Raw genomic sequence first — 24,541 nt, 5'->3', positions numbered from 1 at the left:
ACCTCCAGGATAATATGAAATGGGATTGGCCATCCTTGTCTCTTTACCTATCTTAAGAGAAGTGCAATTAGTTTTGCACCATAAAGAATAGTTTTTGCAGTAGGTTCTTTGTAGATTCCCTTTGTCCAGCTGAAGATAGATATTAAATTTTGCAAATGCTTTTTCTGCCTTTATTCAAATGATCATGTTTCACTTTTTTTATTTGTTGAATTCTATTGTTGATTTTTGAATGTTGGTTCTAACCCTTCATGCAGAGGCTATATCCTACTCAGTCATGATGTATTATTCATTTTAGATATTGCTTAATTCAATTTGCTAATATTTTGTTAAGGGTTTTTAATCTATGTTCATGAGGAATGATGAGATATTGTTCTCTTACAGTGTATTTGTCTAATTTTGTTGTCTGAATAATGCAGGTTTTTAAAATGAGTTGGGAAGTATTTCTTCCTGTTCTTTATTCTAGAACAGTACATGAAGAATTAATATTATTTCTTCCTTAAATGTTTGATTTAATTCACCAGTGAAGATATCTGGTCCATTCTTCAATGGAAAATTTTAAAATGTTCAATGTGTTTAATTGTTATAGGACTATTTTACTTACCTATTCGTTATTGAGTGAGTTTGGTAGTTTGTATCTTTCAGTGAATTTTCCCATTTGGTAGATTTATGTCACATTTTTATTTTTAGGGTTTCCATTTTACTTTTCTTCTCCCCTCTCTCTCTCTGATAGTTGTTCCTAATATTCTAAATTGCCCTTTAAATGTCTGTTGGAGTTGTACAGTTCTCTTTCATTCAGATATTGACAAACTTGTATCCTCGTCTCTCTGTCTCTCAATTTTGTTCTTCATTATTTTTAGTTATTGTGTTTGATTTTATTTGAAGTTGCTCCTCATTGTCTGGTTTCTTACGATAAAGGCTTATATTATTCACTTGAGATTTTTTCTTTCCTCCTAAAACATTTCATTATATAAATTTCCTTCCAAGTGATGTTTTAGTTACATCCACAAATTTTAGTATGTTGTATTTTCATTTTTATTCAGCTCAAAATATTTTCTCATTCCCCTTGTGACATCCTCTTTGATTCATGGTTTACTTATAATACTGTTGTTTAATTTCCAAATATTTGAGGATTTCCAAGATACCTTTGTTATTTACTTTTAGTTCAATTCTTAATTAAAATACTAAGTGCTAAATATCACCTGTACAATATGATACATGCTAGATGATACACACACAATCACAAAGTACTTGAAGTTATAGAGGAAGGAAGAGTGGTGACTCAGAAGGTTTCACAGAAGAAATGACAGACTTGGGATTTTAGGGTGGATTGGGTTCACAAGAGAGACAAAATGGATGTTCTAAAGAGAGGAAATAGAATGAAGCAGAGAGCATTCAAGGAGCAACAAATCCTTTGTTAAGCTGGTGTGTAGAACAGAACAGTATTAGGAGATGATGCTGGAAAGAAACCAGATGTTAAGGAGGAAAGCTGAACTTACGGGTCTTTCTAAAGGGATTAGACTTCAAACTGTTATTGCAAGGGGCTCTTGAGGCATTTTAAACAGAGGAATGCAGAATCAGCTTTTTCAAAGGGTATCACTGGCAGGAGTGCAAAGGACAGAATGGAGGGGAGGGAAAGATGAAGGCCAGGAATATCAATTAAAAGGCCATTGAAATAATTTGGGAGAGAGGTGATACACGCCTAAACTAACACAGTAGTGCTAAGGACTAAGAGGAGAAAGCAGAAGTAAGATATTTTATGAATTATAATTGATAGGAATTGGTGACAGTTGGATATGAGGAGTATGAAATGTATGAAGCATGTTATACAAGTTGCTGGCTTGGGACAGGATACTGTGATATACTGAGATAGGGAAGAAACAATAAAGTACAGGATTGGGGACAGAAGTGATGAGTTATATTTTGGAGACATCGCATCTGTGGAAAGCTTTGGAACATTCACGTTAGGAATGTTAGTATTTTGTTTTAAGTTTTATATGATACAAATAATTTCAAAAGAGAAATGAAGGAATGTGCGTCATCTAGCTTGCATTTGGAAACCTGCATTTTGCACTAAAGAGAGTAATCTAGAATAGACATACAGGTTTTGGAGTTAAAAGTTTGTAAGAAGCAGATAAAACCATGAAGGAAAATAGGATTGGTCTGAAAAGGCTATCAAATGAGGATATAAAACCATGAAGGAAAATAGGATTGGTCTGAAAAGGCTATCAAATGATATCAAAAAAGATTTTGATAACAACATTTATGATCTAGTTGAAGAAAAAAAGATTTCAAAGACAGGAAAAGAAAATATAGAAAGAGTTTTTGAAGTCAATGAAAGGGACACAGAGAAAATAGTTAGGAATTACAAATGCTGAAAAGTCACCAAAAAAGAATAGAGCCCAAACTAATCACAGGAGTTAACTAATTAACAGGTCTTTACTAGTTTTGTTTGAAGTAGGAGGAAATGAAAGCATATTGAAATACTAAAAATATTTATTGACTTATGTTTCATGATGATGATGGCAAGACAATTTATATCTTTCTAGCCATTTTTAATCATACCAAGTTTTGACGAAATGTAGTTACCAGTCAACAGGTCCATACAAGTTAGACTGAAATCAGTTCAACTTTATTACTTTATTTATAGAAGAATCAGCTCTGTCTTTACATTTGGCTGGACAGTCAAATATCACACAATGGATCCATCAGAAAGACACATCATTAATGGTTGGAAAAAAGAGCGACTGTGTCATAGCAGCACATATATGCCAACAAATGGAACATTGTACTCTGTTGTACGAAAATTTTAAGAAAACCTGTGGAAAGGAATCAGAAAAATGCAAGACCCTTGATGGAGGCTACCTGTGTGCAGCATTAAGAGAAAGTCTGAAAGAAACGATATTGTGGAATTGTCATTGCAATGACCCTTCAAAAGTAGAATGTGTTGAAATTTGGAGAAGTTTGTTTGAAGACATTTGTATACAGGATGCTCAGATGAATCAAGTTCCAGCTGTCAGTGATGACCACAAAGATGGATTCAAACAGGACATTTTTTCAGGTTGGTATTCTAAAGAAGAATTTAGGAACATTAACTATGAATTAACCAAAGAATATTTAAGTTCTGATTCCTACTTTGTCATTCCTGCCTGTTTCTCCTAGAAAATTAAGAATAAAAAATTAATGCCATGACTATGTCCAAAAAGGATTACAAAGAGGCAAAAGAGCCAAATGCTAAAATGTTTTAGAATAATGTCAATTGTATTCATTCATTCTCTCATTAAACAAATACTTCTGGGACATTTACAATGTACCAGGTCCTATGCAGCAGGATTTAAAAAAAAAAAAAAAAAAGGATAACAAAGCAAAACCAAAAATCACCTGTCCTTCATTCAAGGAGCTTGTTGTTTAGATGATTTAAAAAATTGAAAAAATAGATAAAATGTGGTTAAATGCTGGTTATTTACTTAATAGGTATTTCTTTTGAGTCCTTACCATATCTTAGTCCATGTGCTCAGACCTGTAGGAAAAGTAGTAAACAAAACAACCAGAAACCATTGCTCTCTAGGAGTTTGCATTCTGTATTGAGGGCATCTTGAATCACCTTCCAAGGCAACAGAATCTGAGACAGAGGTTTGCAGACAAAAGTTTTTTGGGGCTGGGGGTTTAAGAACAAAAGTTAGAAGGAACTGAAGGAAATAGGATTAAGTAGAGGGAGAAGCTGAAATGCAGTGCAGCTGCCACAGCAAACTTAGTTTATCCCACAGGAAGTTTGGACCTGGATTGGCCATTGAGGCAAGGGACCTGATCCTTGAACCCCTCCTATGGGTTAGAGCTTGTATATGAGCTGTTCCCTGGGAAAGTCTGTAACTTTGCTTGTGGCAACTTTCTTTGAATGAGGGCAATGCCTAGAAAAGGACGGTTGTGAGTCATCACCCAGCCCATACTTTCAGCCCCTGGGGAAAGGAGAGCCTGAGTCACCAAAGGAGGTGTCTTAGTAGCGGGTCATAGCATCCAATGTGGGAACAAAGAGAAAATTAACAGGACAAATGACTTAAGATAGATATTTTAAACAGTATAAATGCTAAGGAGAAAACTGAAACAGAGAGGAAAAAAAGAGATATGAGTAGGTGATTTTTAATTTTAATAGAATGACCACACAGTTGTATCCTTAAGTTAATGTTTAAGCAAAGATTTAAAAAGTTAAGAGAATGAGTCCTGTAGATATTTGGGGAGAGAATAGTTAAGGCAAAAGAAAGAGAGAGTTAGACACCCTCAATTGGAAATGTGTCTGGAGGTTTGTGGAAGGGCTAAGGGGAGACACATAGGGAGAGGAAAGAATATGGGAGAGAGGTGTGGGAGGTGAGATCAGAAATAAAACAGGGGCAAGATCAGGTGGGGCCTCCTTCTAGGTCATTTCTAGGTCATTGGCTCTTTTCCTGAGTGATACAGAAAATTATTGAAGAATCTTCACTAAAAGATTATCATGATCTGATTTCTATCTTTAAAAGGGTAATTCTGGATTTTATGTTGATCATTGACTGAAGAGAAGCAAAGGCTCCAATAGGAAGACCAAGTAGGAGGCTTTTATAATGACACAGATTAAAAAATGATAGATGATGGACCCATGTGGGAAGTTGTCAGATTCTGGATATATTTTGATAGAAGTAAATCATATGGAGGTGTAAGAAAAAAAAGGAGATGAAGGTTGATTCCGAGGTTTTTGTCCTTAATTTTTATAAGGATGTGGTTCTCATTATTTTTGTTAACTGCTACGGAAACAGCCACAGGAAGGAGAGACTTCAGTGAGCAACAGAGAAGTCACAGGTTGATTTGGGATGTGTTAAGTCTGAAATGTTTATTAGATATCCAAGTAAATGTATCAAATTAGGCAGCCCCAGTATGGCATTGATGTCTAAATTCTATGTATGACACAACAAAGTGAGATCTGGGCAAGAGGGCTTCATTCACTTATAGATGATAAATAAGCCCATGGCCTAGATGAGGTCAACAAAGAAATGCATGCTGTCTTGGACCTGTTTGGTAGCAAGGTGGGAAAATACCAGATTCTGGATATATTTTGACATTAGTGGATGAATAAGAAGGAATGGTATGTATGCTTTTATGTATATGATCTTCTATCTCAGATGTAGATCTGATTGGTACAATCTTTTATTTATTCCTGTGACATATTGCCCTTCAGCTGCTTTTCAGGAATTAAGCTACAGTTTAAAATATCTTCCTGGAAGAATGTGTCTATACATATGTATGTACCATATGAAATTACAATTTAATGTGCATAGAATTATATGAAATTACTCATAACATATAAAATAGTACACATCCAAGATAGGGTTTATTTTCCCCTGCTAAAATAAATATTTTGTTGTGTTTATGATAATTACCCACATGGTGAATATATTAGTCGTCTTGGGCTGCCATAACAAAATACCACAGCTTGAGTGGTTTCAACAACAGAAATGTATCTCCTCACAGTTCTGAGGCTGTGACTTCCAGATCAAGATCCAGCAGGGTTGGTTTCTAGTAAGAGTTGTCTTTCCTGGGCTTGTGGACTTCCTGGTTTCTTTCTGTGTTCTCAGATGACCTTTCCTTGGTGTTTGAATGTATGAAGAGAGAAGAGGAAGTAAGCTCTCTGTGCCTCTTCTCCTAAAATGATAATCCTGTCAGATTAAGGCCCCACTCTTATAACCTCATTTAACCTGAATAACTTCAGAGACACCATTTTTAATACATCACACAGCAGGTTACAGGGCTTTCACATGTGAATTTTGGAGGGACATATGAAAATTCAGTAAAAGTATGCACATTCAGTGTTTGTTTCAATGATAGATTCTTGAATATATTTAGTCAATGGCATGGCTATACCAATCAGTCCCAAAGCAGAGATACTAATCTATAATAGAGGTCTAGCCTAGACTTTTGTAGCTGTTACAAAAGCTGTATGCCTGTCTGAGATTTGATTGTGGGGTTTCACTCAATATGAGATAGTCAGAAGAACGAACATCTCAGATTTCCTCAGAAACACAGGAGGGTAGATTTAGAAACACTGTGATTCTTCAGCTGAGCCATTATGGATATAAAAGTGAGAAACAATGTATAGTGAGAACAGATGGAACAATGCAGGGAGTCTGGCAAGACTGACACAGTTGGGAGTAAAAAAGAATTTTCTTGTGATTGTACCTTCTTTTTTTGTGCAGTGGATGGGCAGTCAGGGAATTTGGATAGGCAGTTCAGAGACAAATTGAATCAGGAAGTCACAACAGAAGTCAATCTTAATAGCCAATGGCAACAATTCAGCTTTAATTTTAAAATGCAGGTTTGATCAGACTATTCCCCTATCACTTTATGCATATGCTTATTAGCACCCCTTATATTTTATTTGGATTTTGTTTATATCTCTATATCCCATGCCAGGCTGTGGATGCTCCGTGACAGGGACTATACATTTATATCTTCAGTATGGAAACTGGTACATAGTAGTGATTCAACCAATGCTTCTTGAATGAAAGAGTTTGGAAGTAGCTGGGCAGTGAGTTCACTTCCATCAATGCAATTCTCTAGTTCTCTGATTATAATTCCTAGGAACTCTAAAAGACTAAAATAATCAGAGGTAGAAATCATCTTTAATTTCCATTTCTATTTAATTAAGACCCTACCGGGAAGGATTTTTTCAATTCAGACAATATTCCTTCTGTTCTTTCTCCCCAGACAGATTCTTTGTTTACTTCAGTACACATGGCCTGGTCGTTAGCATTTGTATAAATCTTAGAGTAACTAAATCCTCAGAGCAGGGCTGTTTAACTCACTGGAATGATATTTGGGGTGGGTGTGGGGGGTATTTTTCTTCATCTGCATGTCACTAATTTTGAGTATCAAGGGTTAAGTAAGTATTACATGAGCTAGAATGTATTTTTGCTTGATCATTCATTTCTAAATGTGACCCACATTTTTCTACTAAGTTTAAAAAATTGTTCACTAATGAATTAGTCTCTTTGTTTTCCTTCTAGATAACATGAAAGAGGATAATCAATACAAGTGGAATCTAACTACCCTTCCCTATCATGGTAATGTTTATATTTATAATTTTCATTTGCATTGTAAATACTAGGCAATATGATTTAAAACATAGTTACTCACTTTCTTAAAGATATGCCAATACAAAATAAATTGTGTGGCTCTTAATTTAGTCTAATATTGCAAAATGCAACAAAATTACTGTATTTTTTCCATTCATGTATCAAAGCAATTAATTGTTTTGCCCACCTGTCAACTATTTACAGTTATGCTGAGGAATGAAAACTTTACATTTAAAACCAAAAATTAGATCTTGGTTAAATTTCACAAGTATTTTGATCACATAAATTAAGTGCTTGATGCTAATTTTGTATATATGCATTTGGTGGCGGGGGAAAGGGAAAGCACTCCCATGTATCTATGTTTTCCAAAATGTCAACATCTTTATGTGCTATTATAATAACTGCAACTAATAGCTGCAACTGCTATTATAATAGTAATAACTGCAACTATGTGGAAACTTTAGTCAAGATTTTTACCCAAAATAAAAAATGCAACGAACAAAAATCATTTTGATTTGAGCCCATGAACTCACCATAAGCTATATACTTCAAATGCAATTTCTGAAGATTTATTATTTACATTTGAGAGACTTGGACTCAAAAATTTTTTTCCCACTCAGTTTTGGCCCTATATGTTTCCTATCATATCTAGATCACAATATGTATCCAGCATAAATGAAAGATGATACAAATAGCCCACTACTCAGGCCTCAGTAAATTCATATTAACTCTTAAAAAAAAAAGTAAGATTAGCCCCAAATAGCACATTGGTACATCATTGTGTTTTGCTCACAGACATTTCACAGCATTTTGCAGATTCTGTATGTACAGATTCATGTTTACTTTTCCACAAACTGGACATATCCTTGCTTTTAGGAATCAAAGGGATCCAGTCCTGTTTGGAAGTGGCAGAGGCGTGTGTAGGGGATGTGGTCTGTAACACACAGTTGGCCGCTTACCTTAAAGCTTGCTCAGCAAATGGAAATCTGTGTGATGTGAAACACTGCCAAGCAGCCATACGGTTCTTCTATCAAAATATGCCTTTTAACATTGCCCAGATGTTGGCTTTTTGTGACTGTGCTCCATCTGATATACCTTGTCAGCAGTCCAAAGAAGCTCTTCACAGCAAGCCATGTGCGGTGAACGTCGTTCCACCCCCTTCTTGCCTCGATGTAATTCACAGCTGCCGAAATGATGAATTATGCAGGTGAGTAAAAACACGCATACCTTAGTTTCTTATTTCGGCACCTTATTTGTTACAGTCCAGTCCTAACACTTGATCTCATTACATTAGCTAGAGTTCCCACCCTCATCCAACATGATGTAAACAAAGCCAGACAACTCATATTTTTGAATATGCAGTACATGTGTAGTATCCTTTTTGAAATTCAAATGCAGAACAGGTTTTTGGAATAAGCGAATTCAATGTGTCAGGATTTGGTAGCCATGAAACAGCATCATTAAAATTATATATTCAAGTTAGGCTAATGAATTAGTAAATAGACCTGACTGGCATGTCAGTTTAATTTGTTTTTTTGGTATGATTACCTCAGGCTGTTAAATGTCAGAGAGCTTTGATAAGGCAGCTCTTCAAACTTCAAATTGAACCTTTCTCTCATAGGCTGGAGATCCGGAAGGAGAAGGTAACTTGAGTCCATCTCAGCCCACATGTATGCCATTATGTCAGAAATATACCCATTTTCTTCTTCCCAACCTCACGCGCTTGATTTTCAGGGGAGCAATGTTAGTCATTTATTTGTCATTCAAATAAATAATTATCCGCCTATTACTCTCTAGGTACCAGTGCACACAAGACAAGAATGCTTGCCCTGGGGTCTAGTGGTGGGAGAAACATAATAAATAAGTGAAATGTACATTATAAGGTAATGAGTGTTGTGGAGATTAACACGCAAAGGGAGAGAATTGAGTAAGTGGCATTGTGAAGAGGCAGAAAGAGTTGCAATGTGAACACAGTGGTCCCAGTAGGGAGCTTTTCACCAGATTTAAAGAAGTAGGAGAATGAGCCTCTCTCAGTATGCATCTGAAAAAAGAAATACTAAACAAGTTAGCCAGTGGTGAGGAAGAAATAGGACCTGTTCAAAAAGCAATGAGGGTAGAGCCTACATGGAGGAGAGCAATAGGAGATGTAGTTAGACATTTAACTGGAATGGGGGGTAAGTAGGCCTCAGTCATATAGGACCTAGAGGGACACTAAGGACTTGGGTTTTTACTCCCAGTAAAATGAAAGGTTTCTGGAGGATCTTGAGCAGAGGTATGAATGATCTGGCTCACTTATTAAAACTTCCACTCTTGTTGCTAGTTGAGACTAGACTGAACCTTTGCAGGTAATTACTCTTGGGAACTCTAATTCAACACTGGCTTTTTCTTTTCCTCACTACAGTCTTCATTAACACATTTCCTTGTATATTCAAGATGTATTTATCTTTTGTCTAGTAAGAAATCCACAGTTAAGTGGGTCTCTTTGGAGGAGTAAGAAAAATGCAGGAAAAAGTGAGAATACTGAATAAATCTGATGAATCAAAATGATTTGTATCATTGATGTTACCACATTAAAGGAGCTTTATTTAAACAACCAGCATTAAATCATATAATTTATGGATTCATCTTTTGCTTCTTTTTGGAATAATTCTTCATATCAATTTGCCCAGTGCCTTTAATCAGGAATTGTTTTGTTTAATTTCATTTAAATAAATAAAACTTCGTAAATAGCAAATCATTTAAAATTAAAAATAAGCATTTAATGTGGAAGAGTAGTCTAGTGTGTGATAGCTCAGAGCAAAGATTATCACATTCATCACTTTGCTTCGACCATTGACAAATGAGCTGAAAGGTTTAATATCAACTGCCTGAAGGGTCTGATTCTTGGTAAACATCTTTTAGCTTTTTAACTATATTCATTTTTTTACTCTGCCATTCCAACTTTCAGAGTAGCTCCAGATCTTATAAATATTTGTTGAAAAGGACAACTGCTTTCCTACAACATACATTTTGTAAGATAATGGGTAAAGATCTAAGCAGAGTGCTAGAATATCGATGTATTTTTTGTTTTAACTTATCACATAGAATGCCAAAGCTCTTAAGAAAGTCTTCTTTGAGGACCTATTTTACAAAAGTTTATCAGTTATTTTGAGGCTTATTAATTATATCTCTTGAGTGATAATAAAATTAATAATAAAAATGTTTTATGATACAGTTTAGATTTTTCAAACTCATATCTCAAAAGTCCTTATTTTGTGAAATATTGTATTTCATTGATTCTAAGATGAAATTTTTAAAACATTTTAATATCCCTAATAGCTTTGGAATGCATCTTAAGCTCAATGACAAGAACATACTTATGAAATTAAAACAATAATTTAATTTCTAACAAGTTATTTTAGTTATAACAAGATAATGATATTTCCTGTAATCAATGAAATAGGATGAAAACATTTGATTACACTATTTTTATCATATCACAAATAGAATATTTACATCTGTCAATCATCTATCTACAGTAACAATGAAAACTAGTGATATTTTAACCAGCCAGGAAAATTTTGTTAAAGCAATCCCTGTAAAAATACCAGAAGTCTCCATGAATGGGGAGCTGGATAGCTTTACCTGATTCCAGTGCCAAGACCATAGGAATACTACCTTATCATCTTTAACTTATTTGCATTCAACTTTTGGAACATCATATATCTAAACTTTCCTATCAAATTAAGTATTTTAATGGCAAGTGATGAATCTGCTGTTAGAGTCCTTAAGAAGCCCCATGATGGATTCTGAAGCACACACTCCTGAATTAAACTCATCTTGGTGTCAACACCTTCTAAGATTGATTGGTACAAAGTTGGTAATTTTTTTCCATAACGGCTCCTCGGTTTAACCACTTCTCCAAAATGTTTGGTGCACAGTCTGCAAAACCAGAGGCATTTAAAGATGTCATCTTGTTTCCCTCCACCTTTGAGTATCTTGCAATTAATTTTTATAATTTTTAATGTACATATACATGTCTCTTCTTGTGTAATTTCTGTCTTTCATGGATTAATTCAGAGAATAAGAACTATGTACTTTAGATTGCTTTTCACTGTGTGCAAATAGTCCCTTAATGAATATTTTATAGAGGTGATGGAAATATAATGCAATATTAGCAGTCACTGTAAAAAGACAAATCCTGTCATTTTTCTCAGGCGAATTTTGCCTTAGGGAGACTTTTAGCATTTATATTAACTTATTATTAATGTAATTCAGATGGAAAAAAATCCAAATGACAAACTACTTCTTCAGTAAGGATGGTTAAGCCCTTTATCTGCTACCTTTTTTTGCTGAAAAGTCTGTATGTGTGGAGAGGAGAGCATTTGGGTCTTAAAATAAAACTTAAGTTCCTGTTCCAGATTCTTCAATACATGATAGGTTTCAAAACTCCTTTATTTATTTGGAAAGGCCAAAGAAGTCACTATAAAGTTTCATTTTTCAATCAATTCTGTCTAATATAGATGTATACTGAGAGATGAGATGTTTTACAAATTATAAATGTTTAGGTGCTTACAGAAAATTATAATACATTATATTTTCATATGTATGAACTCAAGAAAGTAGTGAAAAAAAGTATTTGCTTAAATAAATTCTACTTACTTTTTAGAAGCAAACCCCCATAATGTACACAATATTTTAAGTACCATGGAATACTTAAAAATCTGATGATTTATTAGGTCATATATCCATGTGCAGAAATTATACCAACCACATTCTTTACATTTTGCAATGTAACTGGAAATCAATAGATAAGATGAAAACAAAATAATTCCATTAAAAAAAACTACTTTTAAATAATTGTTTGGACAAAAATATAGAAAATTGCAGAATATCAAGAAAATAAAGATAATGAAACATTATACATCAGAATGTTTAAACCTGAAACAGAATTTCTATCATATAAAGTTTTGGGGTGTATTTAAATCTTTTTTCAAATCATGTAGGTAATGTGTACTAATTTCATAATTTTTTATTTAAAAATATCCTTTAATTCAGCATTTATGCAGAATTTCACAACTAATTTTCTGAATGAAATAACTTCCATGAGTAGATAACTCACACAATTTAACTGTAGCAAAATACATATTTAAAAATGAATAAATGGCACCTAGGTCCAGATTTATTCTCTATCAACTCCTAAATGATGATCCATACTGTCAATACTTCTATTTACATGATATTTTCTATATAACCTTCAATTGCATTAAAAGAACATATTTGTTCTTCTGGCTCAAAATATTTGTAGGATTTTCTTAAATATAAGTTTTAATAGATCCTAATTAATTTTTTCCATGACTTTAAAAAGTTGATTCCTTTAAGGTTACTTAAAATATGAGATTATTAAAAATAATAGTTCTGGATTTAAAAAGAGTAGCATGTGGACAAATACACTCATGATAAATGTTTATTTACTCAGAGAGTTTTCATGCTTATTTGATGATGATCTATTCAAGAAAGGGTAAGAAGGAATTTTAGGTGATAAATATTAAGTAGAAAGATTAATATCCTTGATTCCACTGGAATATCTCTTTCTTTGAAAGCTTTGAAAATGAATTATTGTACATTATTCAGACTTACATTCAAAGCTAGTACAACACAAATATATAGAAACTTTATGAATTGATGTGGTTCTAATGGATTATCTCAGTCATTAAATAAACTAATTTTTGCTTTACATTAGCTCTTGCTGCCAGAGAAGCTAAAGGAATTTTGTAAATTCTAATTAGTCTGCTCAGAAATATTGAGCAAGTGCACAGTACCTCCCAATCTGTGGGAGAGCAGGGGCTGGGAAGGTCTAGAGTCTTGTATGAAATCACTCTATGAAACTGTGGCCAAATGCTAGCCAGAAAAGCACATTCTGCTTCAAAAATATTGCTAATAATTCTACCATATACTTTATATTGCAAATCATCACCCATTGAAATAAAATTAGTAGTGAAAGATCATTCATCCAGGAAATCCTAAACTTAGCCTCTGTCTTTCATCACAAAAGGAAAATAATTCACGAGGTTTCTCTACTTTTACAGTCTCTATCAGGATGCTTGTATGTACTAATTTTGTTTTCAGCTTGTATTGGTTTTTAAAGGCTTGTCAGATGCCAGTCTTTCATTAGGTGAGGCAGTACCACATGTTATTGTGAGATAATATTATCCAGACTAATTCCATTTCTTGATTCTTTCTAGGAGGCGCTACAGAACATTTCAGTCAAAATGCTGGCAGCATATGATTAGAAAGTGCCATGAAGATGAGCTCTGCATCAGTACCTTAAGCCAGCAGGACCTCACTTGCTCGGGAAGTGATGACTGCAAAGCAGCTTACATTGGTACTTTTGGGACAGTCCTTCAAGTACAGTGCACCTGTAGGACCACTACACAAAATGAAGAATCTTTGTGCAAGATTTTCCAACATATGCTTCATGGAAGATCATGCTTTGGTGAGTTATATATATTCAGTAAATGATACACAGGTTTTTTTTTGTTTTTGTCTATGCAGCACAAAGTAGTAATCCAGCATAGAAAATTTAACAAAGAAAACCTTATGTTTGCCACTCCATTTTAAATATATTTTCTGATTACGTTTTATGTATTTGCTATTTTACTCATTCATATGCTAGTAGTGTATGCTTTTTAATGTCTATGATTGGTCACTTCTAGGTATCATTTACTGATTTCAATATCAACAGCATGAAAGGTTTATATCCTACCAGATAACTGAATATGTCAGTTGTCTATCGTGAATAACAAACAACCCTAAAATGTAGTGGCTTAAAATAACCATTTATTGGCTCATTCTGCACAATGGGCTTAGCTTAATTGGGTGGTTCTTCTGATGATCTTACTTGGGGGCCACTCAAGTAGCTACTGTCATTGAGTGACTCAGCTGAGGCCAGATGGTCCAAAATGGTGTTTAGCAAGCACTATTTGTTGGGATGCATGAGGCCCCTCCACATGTCCTCTCTAGTGGTTGACCCTGGTCTCTTACATGGTGACAGCAGAATTTCTAGTAGCTAAGCCCCAAAGTTCATGTACTTACCAATTGTCTATGTCTGTCACATTCGCTAATGTCTCTTTGGACAGAGAAAGTCCCATGGCAAGACCCAGAATCACTGTGAGAGGAAATTATACAAGGATGTATATATTTAAGGTTGGATCCATTGGGGAGATCATTAATTTAATAGTTTACCAGTATGGGTATCCCAACCTTTGTAAAACATTTACTCTTGGATTTAGCTTTTCTAATCTTAGTCTTTAACATGTCTGCTGATTTCTCTGTAATGAAAGGATGGAAACACATTCCCTAAAGGTATACTTTACTCAATTTTAAGAATGAAAAAACAGATTTAGGAATTTAACTAATTTTTTTAATTTATTTTTTATTGGTGTTCAATTTACCAACATACAGAATAACCCCAGTGCCCAGCACACATTCACTCCCACCCCCCGCCCTCCTCCCCTTCTACGACCCCTAGTTCGTTTCCCAGAGTTAGCAGTCTTTACGTTCTGTCTCCCTTTCTGATATTTCCCACACATTTCTTCTCCCTACCCTTATATTCCCTTTCACTATTATTTATATTCCCCAAATGAATGAGAACATATAATGTTTGTCCTTCTCCGATTGACTTACTTCACTCAGCATAATACCCTCCAGCTCCATCCACGTTGAAGCAAATGGTGGGTATTTGTCATTTCTAATAGCTGAGTAATATTCCATTGTATACATAAACCACATCTTCTTTATCCATTCATCTTTCGATGGACACCGAGGCTCCTTCCACAGTTTGGCTATTGTGGCCATTGCTGCTATAAACATCGGGGTGCAGGTGTCCCGGTGTTTCATTGCATCTGTATCTTTGGGGTAAATCCCCAGCAGTGCAATTGCTGGGTCATAGGTCAGGTCTATTTTTAACTCTTTGAGGAACCTCCACACAGTTTTCCAGAGTGGCAGCACCAGTTCACATTCCCACCAACAGTGTAAGAAGGTTCCCTTTTCTCCGCATCCTCTCCAACATTTGTTGTTTCCTGCCTTGTTAATTTGCCCCATTCTCACTGGTGTGAGGTGGTATCTCATTGTGGTTTTGATTTGTATTTCCCTGATGGCAAGTGATGCAGAGCATTTTCTCATATGCATGTTGGCCATGTCTATATCTTCGTCTGTGAGATTTCTCTTCACGTCTTTTGCCCATTTCATGATTGGATTGTTTGTTTCTTTGGTGTTGAGTTTAATAAGTTCTTTATAGATCTTGGAAACTAGCCCTTTATCTGATATGTCATTTGCAAATATCTTCTCCCATTCTGTAGGTTGTCTTTTAGTTTTGTTCACTGTATCCTTTGCTGTGCAAAAGCTTCTTATCTTGATGAAGTCCCAATAGTTCATTTTTGCTTTTGTTTCTTTTGCCTTCATGGATGTATCTTGCAAGAAGTTACTGTGGTCGAGTTCAAAAAGGGTGTTGCCTGTGTTCTTCTCTAGGATTTTGATGGAATCTTGTCTCACATTTAGATCTTTCATCCATTTTGAGTTTATCTTTGTGTATGGTGAAAGAGAGTGGTCTAGTTTCATTCTTCTGCATGTGGATGTCCAATTTTCCCAGCACCATTTATTGAAGAGACTGTCTTTCTTCCAATGGATAGTCTTTCCTCCTTTATCGAATATTAGTTGACCATAAAGTTCAGGGTCCACTTCTGGGTTCTCTATTCTGTTCCATTGATCTATGTGTCTGTTTTTGTGCAAAATACAGCATCCATTTCTGATCAAAACTCTCCAGAGTGTAGGGATAGAGGGAACATTCCTCAACATCTTAAAAGCCATCTACGAAAAGCCCACAGCAAATATCATTCTCAATGGGGAAGCACTGGGAGCCTTTCCCCTAAGATCAGGAACAAGACAGGGATGTCCACTCTCACCACTGCTATTCAACATAGTACTGGAAGTCCTAGCCTCAGCAATCAGACAACAAAAAGACATTAAAGGCATTCAAATTGGCAAAGAAGAAGTCAAACTCTCCCTCTTCGCCGATGACATGATAGTCTACATAGAAAACCCAAAAGCCTCCACCCCAAGATTGCTAGAACTCATACAGCAATTTGGTTGCATGGCAGGATACAAAATCAATGCCCAGAAATCAGTGGCATTTCTATACACTAACAATGAGACTGAAGAAAGAGAAATTAAGGAGTCAATCCCATTTACAATTGCACCCAAAAGCATAAGATACCTAGGAATAAACCTAACCAAAGAGCTAAGGGATCTATACCCTCAAAACTATAGAACACTTCTGAAAGAAATGGAGGAAGACACAAAGAGATGGAAAAATATTCCATGCTCATGGATTGGCAGAATTAATATTGTGAAAATGTCAATGTTACCCAGGGCAATTTACACATTTAATGCAATCCCTATCAAAATACCATGGACTTTCTTCAGAGAGTTAGAACAAATTATTTTAAGATTTGTGTGGAATCAGAAAAGACCCCGAATAGCCAGGGGAATTTTAAAAAAGAAAACCATATCTGGAGGCATCACAATGCCAGATTTCAGGTTGTACTACAAAGCTGTGGAATTTAATTTTTCCAGAGTATCGGAATGAGCAAGTGGTTGATAGGGATATGTGGATAAATCTTAGAAAAAAAGGATCTAAGGATGTGATCGCATACTAATTCAGGACTTGTCTGTCATCCACCTTCAGAGTTAGTTCTTAGAACCATCCATGTCTTAAAATGCCCCCATGCCTCTTGGCTCCTCATTGTAACCATGGAAACTGTAAATACCATTTCCAGGAGAAAATAACAGATGTTTACTGTTTCATTGCAAACCAGATCTTTATACTTAATTATAAAGTGGACAGATATAGATATGTATATGTCTATACTATACCCATTTAACAATATATAGATACACACATTTTTTTTTTTAGATACACACATTTTTAAATGTTTTACTTTTCTTAGATACATTAACTAATGTGATCAAAATTGTTATTTGTTGTGTATTAGGTAATAGATATACAACTCAGAGTGTATGGTTTTAATTCCAGCAGATGTCTCTGTGGAATTTCTATAATTTTTATAGTTAACACCATTTCAAATCAAATTTCATATTTCAATTGAAATCATGATAGAAAGTGGAAAATTGTAGAATTACATGTGTTGACTGATATTTTGTAAATAATCTTCCTCTCTGATTAATATTAGGTGGCTAATTCTATTAGAACTAAGGGTGCTTATAATGAATGGCTCATAGCATTACAGAAGGAAATACCAAATAAAATAATTTAAATCAACAGAAATACATACAGTTATATTACTATGGTAATTTATAAGTGGGTTTCTCCATAGTAAATGAAATCCAGGGGAAAAAAAATGTAGATAATAGTAAATGAAATAGTAAATGAAATCCAGGGGAAAAAAAATGTAGATCCTAAAAATGCCAGTCCTGGTAACCTAATTCTAATTCTGGGCCTGATTTTCTCCCATGTATTTTTAATCATAGTTACATTTTATTTGCATTGTGTTTAGTTGCTATAACGTGTATACTATATAATGTTTTGGAAAAATGAGAATTCAAAACCCTTTCACTTTATTCACTCCCCTCGTCAGACTAAACTTTGTGAGATTTCCTTTTCAAACATTACCTACTAAAAGTAGGAGTTTCGGGTGATGGGTTTGTAGAATGAAAGGAAATTTTTTTTTTTTTTGAATGAAAGGAAATTTTGAGGCCTTCTGCCACAGTTCTTGAATTAATAGGAACAGTTTCAAACCAAAACAAGAACTAAGTCCTTAGGCCTGGCTAGTTCTAACAAACCCTTATCCCCTGCTCCATGTACTTGAGAAGAAGTGCAATGACAGTTCTGAATAAACCATTTGTCTAACTCTGTAACCTGACTTCTCACAGCACTGTGGCATGCTCATACATTATCAAAATGGTCATCATCAGTGCAGCTCATTTCCAAAGCTCTTGAACTTCTGCTGCCTGTGCTTGAAAGGAACAAAAGGGAGTAGGGCTGAGAAGGGAGTTATGGAAGATTTTCAGTTTGTCACCTTTGTTTGTCTTAGAAGCATTATTTTTCAAGCTCATTTGACTCTACACCACAGAAAGCAATGCATGTTACATTAGCTTTTTTATGCACAGTATCTTCTATTAAAAAAATACATAGTATTATTCTATTCCACTAATTTTTTTCAATCCTGACTCCCACCCACTAAAATGACTTCACTACTAGCTAAGGGTTGGTCACTGAAGTTTGAAAAACTTTCTTGGAGCATAAATTCATCTGGAAAGAATCTGCACTGATACATTCAAGCCAGTCTTATAATAATTACAAATAATTATAAAGTAGCCAGCATTTATTGAATGTTTATTTTTGGTCACATTTTTTTCATCTAATCTTAACAATTTAATGAGCTAGATACTATTATCCTCCCCGTTTCATACATGAGGGAAAGGAAGCTAAGAGATGAAATGTCTTACTCAGTGTTCTACACACAGGGTGCACGTGGTAGACTCAGGATCCAAACCCCGCCTGGCTGACTGGGAGCTTGCTATGTTCTCCTGCCTGTGAAATGGTAAAGACAACAAGCTAGTGTCTGTTGAGCATGCCCCAAAGCCCTCTTGCAGAAACTTCTTAGTTCTGATATGAGAACCAAGCTTTGAAAACACGCCAAAGAGCCCACCTCTGTTCCTACATTCAGGACCAGATTTAGGCAAATGAGCATCCTGAACAAATTAGATATTTGACCACTACCTTTCTCTTAACTCCACATCTCTGGATCCATACAGACTTCCTTTTCTCTGATATCTTGCTGCACAGAGCAAATTTGTGGCAGTTAAAGCTGAGAGAGAGGTGGGAAAAAAGCAAAAGAGAGGACCTGGATAAGACAGAGTCCTACAAATGTGGAAAGAATTAAAGGAGCGAGCACTATTGTGTTTCCTTGTTATGTTGAAGGCTTCAGTCTGCAAGTGTGGGTGTACCTGGCTCTGACAGGAATGTTCTTTTTTGCCTTGTTCAAAATTGTCTTTTTTAATTTCAACTGTAGTCATCTTAAAGAGATTTGGACACATCACTATTCTGCCTCTAAAGACTCAGTTTTGTTTTGTTTTGTTTTTAAGAATGATTTTTTTAAAAATAAAAATAATACACGACTACCTTTCTCTGTTAAATCTGACAGGGAATGGACAGCATAGCAGTACAGATAAAATGCAAGGTTAAACAAAATGTAAAGAATACAAAAATAAAAAATAAATTCTTCCCCCAATCCCATTCTTTTGAGAAAGTCAAAGTTAAGAAAGTTGGTGCACATTCCTTTGAAACTTTTTTTTCCTTGTAATACATAACTCAAATACCTTGTATGCACCCAAATAGATGCCTGCCTCACACATACATACATATTTCTTTAATGGAATGAAACTCTACATACTGCCTTATAACTTAAAAAAATGGAGTGGGCCTATTTGTGAGTGCATACATATTTCTTTAAAGGCTGCAGAGTATCCCATGGTGTATGTGCACATGCCTGCATATGTTTATGCCATAATTGATTTGATTTATAACTAATCTATTAATGTGGACCTTCAGGTTGGATATCATTGTTTATTATTACAGGCATTACTGCAATAATTGTTATTGCACATTTTAGTTGGCATTTCAACAGAATACCTTTCAAACAGTGACCATAGGATTTTTATATTTTTAAATTTGGTAGAAACTGGGAAAAAAGCTTGTTCTGGTTACATTCTTAGAAAAAAATCTTAATGATTTAATTTGCATTTTTATTATAAGTGATGCTGAGCATTTGTTCAGTGGTTTGTTGGAAATATTCTATTTCTTTGACCTACTCATATCCTTTGCTGAAAACATCTGCCTTTTTTTAGTACTGGGAAGTGGAATTTTTGTTGTCTATATCAAAAGTTTATGTTGATATGTGAGAATTCACTAATCTGCATGCCTCTTACAATAATCCTGAGTTCATAGTCTCTTATGGCAAAGTGATGATCTGATATATTGTGGGCTTGGGCTCAGGTCTTGACTCTGCTATCTGGGTTATCTGGGTTATGTAAAGAAGGAAGATTTTTAATCATTTCCTGACTAGTCAACCATTCTTCAAGTGGATAATTTCCACTGCCATTTTAAAATACGTTTTTTAAGTGATTAATAGTTACCAAAGAAAAAGTATAATACAAAACCAAAAACAGACTCTTAAAATATAGAGAACAAACTGGTGGTTGCCAGAGAGGAGCTGAGTGGGTAAAATCAGTGAAGGGGACTAAAAGTACACTTATGGTGACGAGCATTGAATAACATATAGAATTGTGAATCATTACATTGTACACCTGAAAGTAACATAACACTATGTTAATTATACCTGAAAATATATAAATCTATAAATAAAATATATGAATAGAAATATATAAAAATAAAATTTGGGAAATATTTTTAAAAATACATGTATGAAAAATATATCTATCCTTCAGTTTAAGACATAAACATTACCATTATTTTAAATTAAAAAAAAAAGATTCTTAAAATTTATTTGAGAGCAAGAGAGCATGAGCAAGCTTCGGGAGGAGCAGCGGGAAGACAATAAGCAGACCTGTGCTGAGCACAGAGCCTGATGTGGGGTTTGGTCCCCAAATCTTGAGAACATGGCCTGATCTGAAATCAGGAGTTGGATGCTTAATTGAATGAGCCACCCAGATGTCCCTATTTTTTAAGTTTCTTGAAGTTCTACTTCATATCACATCCTTTCTCCCTGAACTCAGAGGTAACCAACTACACACCTATACACATATGCATGATGCATTACAAAAATACACATGTATGGTATTGTCTAGGACAGTGGTTCTTAATATTTACTGAAGATGAGAATCACCAAGAGATTAAAAATTCTGAGGTCCAGTAAACTAATAAAATTACATTATGTAAAAAAAAAAAATAAAAAAAAAATAAAATAAAATAAAATTACATTATGTGAAAGCAGGAAATGGGTGTCAGTAGGGTTAATCTCATGGGCACGTGGTCAGTGTAGTCACATGGGGCCTGTGCTTAGGAGGATCCTGAGCTTGGTGCTTCATGTTCTGCATACATCATCTTGAAGTTTTTAATAATTGCATCATTGAATTTGGGTTTTGTAAACTCCAGTGGAGCCTATGCAAAGTGTTTGGAGCCTTAGCTCATATGTGTTCCTGCCTCCTGACACTTCCTTGGGACATGCAGGTTGTCAACTGCCTGCCCCACTCCTTTGTGCCCTGGGCACCAGGCACCACTCAGCACTCCTCCTCTCCCCACTTTTCACCTGTGACCAGACATTTGTCTTTATGTATTTTTAATAATATTGAGCCTTCTAATACATGTATGTAGATTTTCCTTGATGACTTTCAATAAGTTTTTATTTTCTCAGTAAAAATAATTTCTCAATAATAATTTTCTTCTGAGACTTTGGCTATAATATTTCTAGGTATTACTAAATATTACAATTGCTGCTGCAAATAACATCTTCCAAATCAAATCTATTATACTTTCAAACTGTGGTTGATAATATAAATTTAATTGATTTTCATATATGCATTTGTATGCAGCAACATTCTTAAACACAAGATTTAACAATTTTTGGAATTCTTTTGTGTTTGTAATGTAATGACATGCTCTTCAATTATTACAGTTTTGTTTCCTCTGTCTAATGCCTATACTTTTTTGTTTTCTCCATTCCACATCTAAGACTCACAGAAAAATGTTAAGTATAAATGGTGACAATTGAATACATTTATCCTATTCCTGACCTAAAGGAGCATTCTTTCACTATTTTAGCATGAAGCATAATGTTTGTCGTTATATCTGTAGATACTCTGTATCAGAATAAAGAAGTTCCCTCTCTTCCTTGACTGTAACTTCCTTTTTAAAAAAAGAACGCTGAATTTTAATAAATGCTTTTTCTACATTTGAAGCTTTCATTTAAAATGTGTGGAGCATTTTATGATCATATCCTTGTAAAAGAGCAATCTGTCATGATGCCAATTTTGTCATACTATCAGAAATAGAGGTACTCTTAATTTCTAAATACACTCAAGATCTCCATTTGTATGAAAAGGAAAGGAAAAAAAAAAAACTTACTAATTAACATCCTACCTTCTCTCCTTCACAGCTAGATTCCTGAGAAGAGTAGCCTGTGTTCATTACTTCAATTTCTTCACCTCTTATGTATTGATCCAACTAGTCCAGCCTGGTCTCTGGATGTAGATCCCTTCACAAAAGATTTCCTACAAGGTACCAACTACATCCATGTCAGAGATTCCAGAAGTCCTTGTCTTGCTGGAATTTTAAGTCATTTTCAAGAATAGTTTAATCCCTTCTTGATATACATTTTATCTCTCTTGGTTCTTACCCCTCTGGTCACTCTGGATGCTTCTTCTATCTTTACCTTGTAGGCTTATCCAATGGACCAATTGACATTTGTGTTGCTTAAGGATTAGCTATAATCTCTCTACTAGAGTAACTCTTTAATTTTCTCCTAGGAGATGTCCTTGATGGTCACATCATTATCTCTTAAACTGGTTTACATTCTTGAGGGCAAACCTCTTTTCTAAGCTTCAGGTCCAATTATCTGCCAACCTACTTGATAGTTTCTTTTGGGTTTTAAGATTATTCTAGATCTTGGATGATGGGCAATCTAGATGTTGTGGTACCCTGTAGTAGACAGGTAACCTATGACTAAAAGTATTAGTTATTCCCTGTAATCCCTCCAACACAAATACCACATACCACATACACCCTATATATGTGCATGTGTGTGTGTGTGTGTATATACAGTATATATATAAATATATACTATATATTTTAACAGGTATAGCATATATTATAACAGGGATAAATAATCTCAAGTGTTTCCATTCAAAATAAGGGAAAATGGGAGAATAATAGCACACAGTAATGAAATCCTGCTTAATAAGCATTGTGAAACCTCTCTTGCAGTGTGGATTTCCTTGGGTAATGGGAAGAACCACCTTGTCTGACTCCCATTTTGCCCTCTGGAAGGTTCTTCCTTACCCATCTTCCTCCATAGCCATACCTGAAGTAGATTTGGAGGAATGCCCTCCTTGGGAGAATATGGAGCTCGTATAGACTATATCCTATTCAGAGTTTGAGGCATTTAAAGTTGAGCAGTCACAGACTTTTTGCAAATGGATTGATGGATCCTTTGGCAATATAATCTCTTTAAAAATGTGTTAGGTTTCTAATCTTTTTTGCTTTTATTCAGTTACATGTGCCAGTATCCACAATAAAAAAAAAAAAAAAAAAAAAGTGCTTTCTTGACTTGGTTCCCAAGTCTGCCTGATTTCCTTGATTCCTCACTCCCATGTCCCTCTCTCTCATGTAATGATTTAAGTTAATCTAAACAACAGACTAAAGTGAAAATGTAATACCTTTAATCTGATTTTTGCTGCATAGCTGAGCCAATTTGTTTAACTCAGAAATACTGTGTCTTTTATAACTGGAGATTGTTTTTCAATCTTATCTCTTACTATTTGGAATCTAGATGCAGTCAGCTTTCAATGTTGGGTAGTCTTCATTTTTAGCTGGTCTCTACTTGGAAACCAGCCATTATCTACCTGGTCATATCTTCATTGTAAAACTCTGTACAGTGCAGTCAAGAGCAGTTAACCCACACTACATTCCGGTGCTTTCAAGTTGTCTTGCTCCTTTTGAGACCTTCCAAGGTCTTGGAGAAATGCATCAGTAGAACAGTTTTTGTGACAGAAGAAAGGGAAAAGCCTTGATTCTTTGGATCCTGTCTTCCACTTCTGAGGAGTGGTCCAATGAGCCTGATTCCCTGGAAATTGTGGATAGTATATCCATGAGTGTGGAGTGGAGCTCAATGAACATTAAATGCTGCAGTGACAGAAAATCACTGAAGAGGAAAAGAGGGACATGTATGGTACAAAGGCCAAGGTAAACATTGTCAGGTTGCATCTGCACAAAGACAGATGAGGTATTTGGGGAAGCGTTTTGATGGTAAGGAACAAAGACACATCCAAATGCATCATTGCCTCCTTTAGAGCAAAAGGATAATGGTATTATCAATCTGCCACCAACCTGCCAGACTGTGGGCACAGTATAGGTCTCTGCTGTTGCTAGGAGGTTTGGTATTCATCACTAGCAGGTCTTTGATGGATTTGCCTTAGGGAGAGACAATCCGTTCTGTGGGGCCCATGCATAATCACCATCTTTGTCACCATAGCTGTTCTCTTCATGGTCATTGCACAGGCCTTGCATGGCTGGAGAGGAGGCATGATTTGCCTCCACTGGGTAGATTATGAGTTTACCTGGTTGTTGAGGGCCTGGTCTGTAGTAGATACTGTGCAAGGGATTAACCCAAGATAAAAAGATTTGCCTTCTTGTGCCACGTCTGTGCCAATGT

The 24,541-nt window shown here is 35.1% G+C and overlaps 1 protein-coding gene across 1 annotated transcript in view; it reads left to right on the top strand.

Moving 5' to 3' along the window:
• GFRAL (GDNF family receptor alpha like) overlaps positions 1-24,541 on the top strand; it is a 56,286-nt gene that overhangs the window by 8,820 nt on the left and 22,925 nt on the right. Inside the window, exons 4-6 of the mRNA XM_072832552.1 lie at positions 7,026-7,082; positions 7,971-8,301; positions 13,319-13,569. Coding sequence (XP_072688653.1) covers positions 7,026-7,082; positions 7,971-8,301; positions 13,319-13,569 — 639 coding nt within the window. The remainder of the gene's footprint in view (positions 1-7,025; positions 7,083-7,970; positions 8,302-13,318; positions 13,570-24,541) is intronic.

This window comes from Canis lupus, chromosome 7 (genome assembly GCF_048164855.1).
Source record: "Canis lupus baileyi chromosome 7, mCanLup2.hap1, whole genome shotgun sequence".
NCBI classification, from domain to species: Eukaryota; Metazoa; Chordata; class Mammalia; order Carnivora; family Canidae; genus Canis; species Canis lupus.
Note: the sequence above shows the minus strand (reverse complement) of the source record. Positions and strands in the feature narration are given on the sequence as shown.